Raw genomic sequence first — 4,802 nt, forward strand, 5'->3', positions numbered from 1 at the left:
GACAAAGAGAAGGATTGAAAGGAAGAGAGAGGAATAGAAAAAAGAATTAAGATATAAATGTACAGGTACAAATTCTCTATGATGAATGTGATTGTATGTGTAGCAATAGCATTTTTAAAAGATAATATCCCTAAAAGTGATGTTAATTTAGAACATAGAAGATATCTTTGTACATGTAGCAGCAGTTCCTCAGCCAAAGGCAAGTAACAATTATTTTAGTTTTATTTAACAAAATAGAGCTTCTGGTAGCTGTCAATCACTGCGGCAATGTTAGAGACAGTGCTGAAAAACAAATACATGACAATGACATGATTTCACTGAGGTCACTTTTATGCCTTTTACTGGATTTCAGGCTGTCTCACAATATATGCATAAGGATATAAAATCCTGTATGAAAAAATCCAAGATAATTGATATCATCTGATAGGCACTAAACAGCTGAATAATACTGTGGGGTGACTTTCATGTCAGGTAGTATCCCAGGAACAGAAAGACCTTCGAAGTAAAGCAGCTGTCTTACAAACTGACACAGAGCACCTGAAGACTAACTAGTGTTATACATGAGTTCAGGGATGGGAACATGTTTCCGAGTTGGAAGAAGTCCAGGAAAGCACTTGCTCGAGGTCAGACCCCGTCCAGCAGGGGGCGCAGCTTCCTTACACGGATGCGTTTCCTGCCTGAGTTGTAGGCTCGTCATCTCACCATGCCTCCAGCAGTTCTTCATGTAAAGAATCCAGAACCTTACTTAGGGGACATCCTAATGATGGACACTTCTCCCAGCCTAGTGACTGTGGTAGTCTTAATAGTTGGTAAGTAAAATGTCTTTTGCAATGAAGTCTCTTTCGTCTATGATGTCACAAAATCTATCAGTTTCTCTAAGAGTTTTTGCCTTAAATGACACAGATCTGTTTATCCCCAGGAAGGATATGTGGACAATCAGTGACCCAGATGGAAGGCCCAGTGTCTACCCCAGAAGGGGCCCCTCTGACCATCAACTGCTCCTATACAGCCTCAGGCTACCCTGCACTTTTCTGGTATGTCCAGTACCCCACAGAAGGTCCACAGCTTCTTCTAAAAGCTGTGAAAGCCAACAAGAAGGGAAGAAGCAAAGGGTTTGAAGCCACAAATGATAGAGCAGCCAGCTCCTTCCACTTGGAGAAAGCCATCATGCAAGTGTCAGACTTGGAGGTGTACTACTGTGCTGTGAAATGATTTTAAGATAAAACCCAGGAGGACAGTGTTGTAGGCTTTGTATTTGAAATTTTTGGGGTGAATTGAGGAGCAGCACCCTGAAAAGTGAGACATTAAAAATACATAAATAAAATATTTGCTGTTATGCCTGTATGGGAAACCCTAGAGGATATCGTACGTGACAGAAAACCCACCACACTGCCAGCCCTCATGGAAGAAATCAAACATGCGCGTGCAGCCCTCATGCTGCTCCACGGCTGTGCAGGCAGCAGTTTGGAGCCTGAGGCTTGTCGGGTCCCTCGTGGCCACCACTGTGAGTGCCTCTTCTCATTGGGGGGGCCAAAGGCAACTTGGATTTATCACCTTGTGTCTCGATCAGTTTATTATTAAACTATTTATACAAATCTTTCTTTTCCTAAGGTGTGTGTGCACTTTTTGCACATCTGTGTGTATGCATCCATCTGCACGTATTTATCCTGCTAACTAGCAGCTGTGACTTGTTTGGAAGGACTGAAGACAGCAACTGAGAGGACTGGTGTCCGCCTTCAGCAAGCCAGCTGCCAGCTAGAGCCCCAAGAGCTGTGGCTTCCCACTCACTTCAGAACGCTGTGTGGAGGCAGCACTTTCTCTCCTCTTAGAAAACTTAGTGTTCTTCTCTTACGATCTTCAAATGATTGCACACGAGCTTCCCCATGCTGTAGAGTCCCAACTTTGGACTCAAAATCTACTCATTTAAATGTTAACCTCTATAAATATCTTCACTGTGACATCTAGACTAGTGTTACAACATATATCTGGGTACTGATTATTCCCTGCACAATTAGACAGGCAAAATCACATATCACACCCTCTATACCACTACTAGTACCTTTCTGAAATCCAATTTTATCTTATATAATTATAGCATACAGGGCTTTTTCCTGTATTTTAGGGAAGGCTCTACAGGGTGTTCAGGGTTTAACTACTAGATTGCACTCATAGTAATCCACCTGTTTACAGCCTCCCAAAAGCTGAGAGTACCTGTCATGCACCACACCCATTGTGCAGGTCACCACACCCAGTCTCAATGGCTGTCTCAAAGTGCCCCGGGGGTGCAGCCGGCACAACAGGTTTGGGGATCAAATCCCTGGTCCCTGAGCTTGCTTGCAGGAGTATATCACCTTTTTGTGAAAATGTTACATAGGATATCTTTGTGCATGATCTTATTTTCTAATTCTTTTTGCATTAATTCTCTCTCTCTCTCTCTCTCTCTCTCTCTCTCTCTCTCTCTCTCTCTCTCTCTAGCTGGCTCAGGCCACCCACAGGGCAGGGCCAGCATGACATGTGGTGCTGGGGATTGAAAATCGGTCCCATGCAGCTGCCTAAGATTGCCTAAGCAGACACTTTAGACCGCTGAGCTATCATGCTGGCCTCTGAATTAATTCTCAAATGTACAATAAATCCAAAAATATTTACCTTTTCATTGGATTTCTCTTTCACCTAGAAAATAAAAGCCATAAGATGAAAGTTTTCTTGAGTTTCAATGTTGAAAACTTGCTGGCCTGCAAGCTTAACTGGCCCAGCTTCCCACTCACTAGAACAAAACTGCACGAGACCAGGAACTTCGCTCAGCCTCTGCAAGCACGACCACGCCTACACAGGAACAGGCCTGAGGATGCCTTTTTCAAGTCATAATCACTGACAAAGATACTGCTATGACTACCAGAGCAAAAATCACCATTTATTCAGTTAGAGTTTGCCATGTACTTAGTTCTCAACAGACCACACTAAAGACACAAAAGGTGCAGTCAACAGTACGACAGAGAAAATCTTCTATCTTAAAGGTTAATATTTTACTTGACATCCGTGCTAGTCACAGCACAGGCCATTTACATGAACTACCTGTTTTACACTTTTCAGAATTCAGCTGAGCTTGGTGGCACATGACTGTACTCTGAAAGATCTGGTAGCTGAAGAAAGGATTGGAAGTTGGAGACCCTTCTGGGCTATGTAGGGGGTCTGAGACAATCTGTAACACAGTAGTACCCCCTTTTTTAAAAAAAGAAAACCAGAGGTTTGTGGTCACCATATCTATTATTAGGTGAGCAAATTAAAAATTACTTTTTCTATTTAATGTCACATAGAGTTAGAATTCCAGTGAGGTTCTCAAATACACATTTTAGTTAGTAAGCTGCTGTACTCATGTGGGCATCCAAGGGCTGGTATTATACACCCCATTACAAATGTCAGTAGGACACTGAGCAGCAGCCTTACTCGGAAGTTCTGAGCTACTACAGTCCTGTCTCCAAGGTGGCAGCGCTGGCATCGTCCCCACCTGCAGGTGTGAATGCGTTAGCTGGATCTGGCATCTGAGCTGATGGGCTCACTCCTGAAGAGTTCCGGGACTGTCACAAGGAGGAGAGGACCCTGGATAGACAGGTCAGACTTCAGGGCAATGTCCACAGAATGAAAATAGAGGAGCATCTGAGGACCTTCTTGGGAATTTAGTGACTTTTTGTTGGTTGTAAGGTATGCAGGGTTTTAGCCAGGCTGACACAGGAAGGTAGTGAGGATTTTTGTAGGATTTGGGATAAAGTGCAGCACATTAGGGTTGGAAGGGAGAGGAAAATGGGTCAGATTCTAATTCAGCTGAGATTCCTGTGTGGAGTACAGAGGAAAGCACATGGGACAGCGCTGAGTCTAGAGAGTCCATGTCTTGGTCCAAGTGGCTGTTGAATGGGGTGAGCAGCAAACTCCAGTGGAGCAGAGCATAGTCTACAAGGAGAGAGCTGCAAGCTTCAGTGTGTTTATGCTGTACTCCTTTTAAGCACTGACAGTGGAAGAGACAGACCAGGAGAAGTGCTGCTCCTGTGACAACATGAATTCTGAGAGCAAGACACTGACTGGAAGGAGCACAGCAACTTTCGACTCACCACCAAGCCCTGCTACCTGTACTTCGCAGCCTCCCAGCGCAGACACTCCACCAGGGCTCTCTATGTGGTGCCCTCAGTGTAGCCCCCGGACACCTGCAGCAGTGCCCAGACCTCACCCTGAGGCTGTCTTTAGGTGCAGGAGGTGGAGCAAGGGCACTGTTTCTATGCTGTGTATAATTTCACTAGTGAGCAAGTATTTACAGCAGACATGATTGAATGTGTGCTTCAACCTGATTGTCTGCATGGGCTCCAGGTAGCCTCATGCACGTGTAAAGTTATTGTTTTCACAATGTTCTCATTGTTATTAGAACCTGCGTGCAGTATGTAGCGATCACTTTCGCTGTGGGGAGTTGGGATATGTACGTAGCACATCTTAAGCATCTGTACTTCTCCCTTCTTGGGTCCCCTCCCTCCAGTTTTTGGTCCACTTCCCATCTTTAAATGATCTTTCTCCCCGTATCCTATTATCTATATTTTATTTTGTCCTTAAAATTACTTACACTATTTGTTTCTCAGAACCCAAGCCATATTTAAGCTTGCCGGTCTCATTTATTTCATTAAATTCTTGTCTCATGTTTTGTACTTAGAGTAACTACTTTGAAGATACTAACATATGGTGAATTAACTATCATTATTTTCCTTTTATTTTGTTCTGAAATTTTATCTTATATAAAATAAAAAGTGAAATTAATTAAATCA

The 4,802-nt window shown here is 43.5% G+C and overlaps 1 gene segment (V, D, J or C); it reads left to right on the top strand.

Moving 5' to 3' along the window:
* Positions 1-703: 703 nt before the first annotated feature.
* LOC101573734 lies at positions 704-1,212 on the top strand. The segment is given in 2 exon segments: positions 704-809; positions 920-1,212. Coding segments are annotated over 2 exon segments (399 nt in total).
* Positions 1,213-4,802: the final 3,590 nt, after the last annotated feature.

This window comes from Octodon degus, unplaced genomic scaffold, assembly GCF_000260255.1.
Source record: "Octodon degus isolate 3935 unplaced genomic scaffold, OctDeg1.0 scaffold00546, whole genome shotgun sequence".
Lineage (NCBI taxonomy): Eukaryota > Metazoa > Chordata > Mammalia > Rodentia > Octodontidae > Octodon > Octodon degus.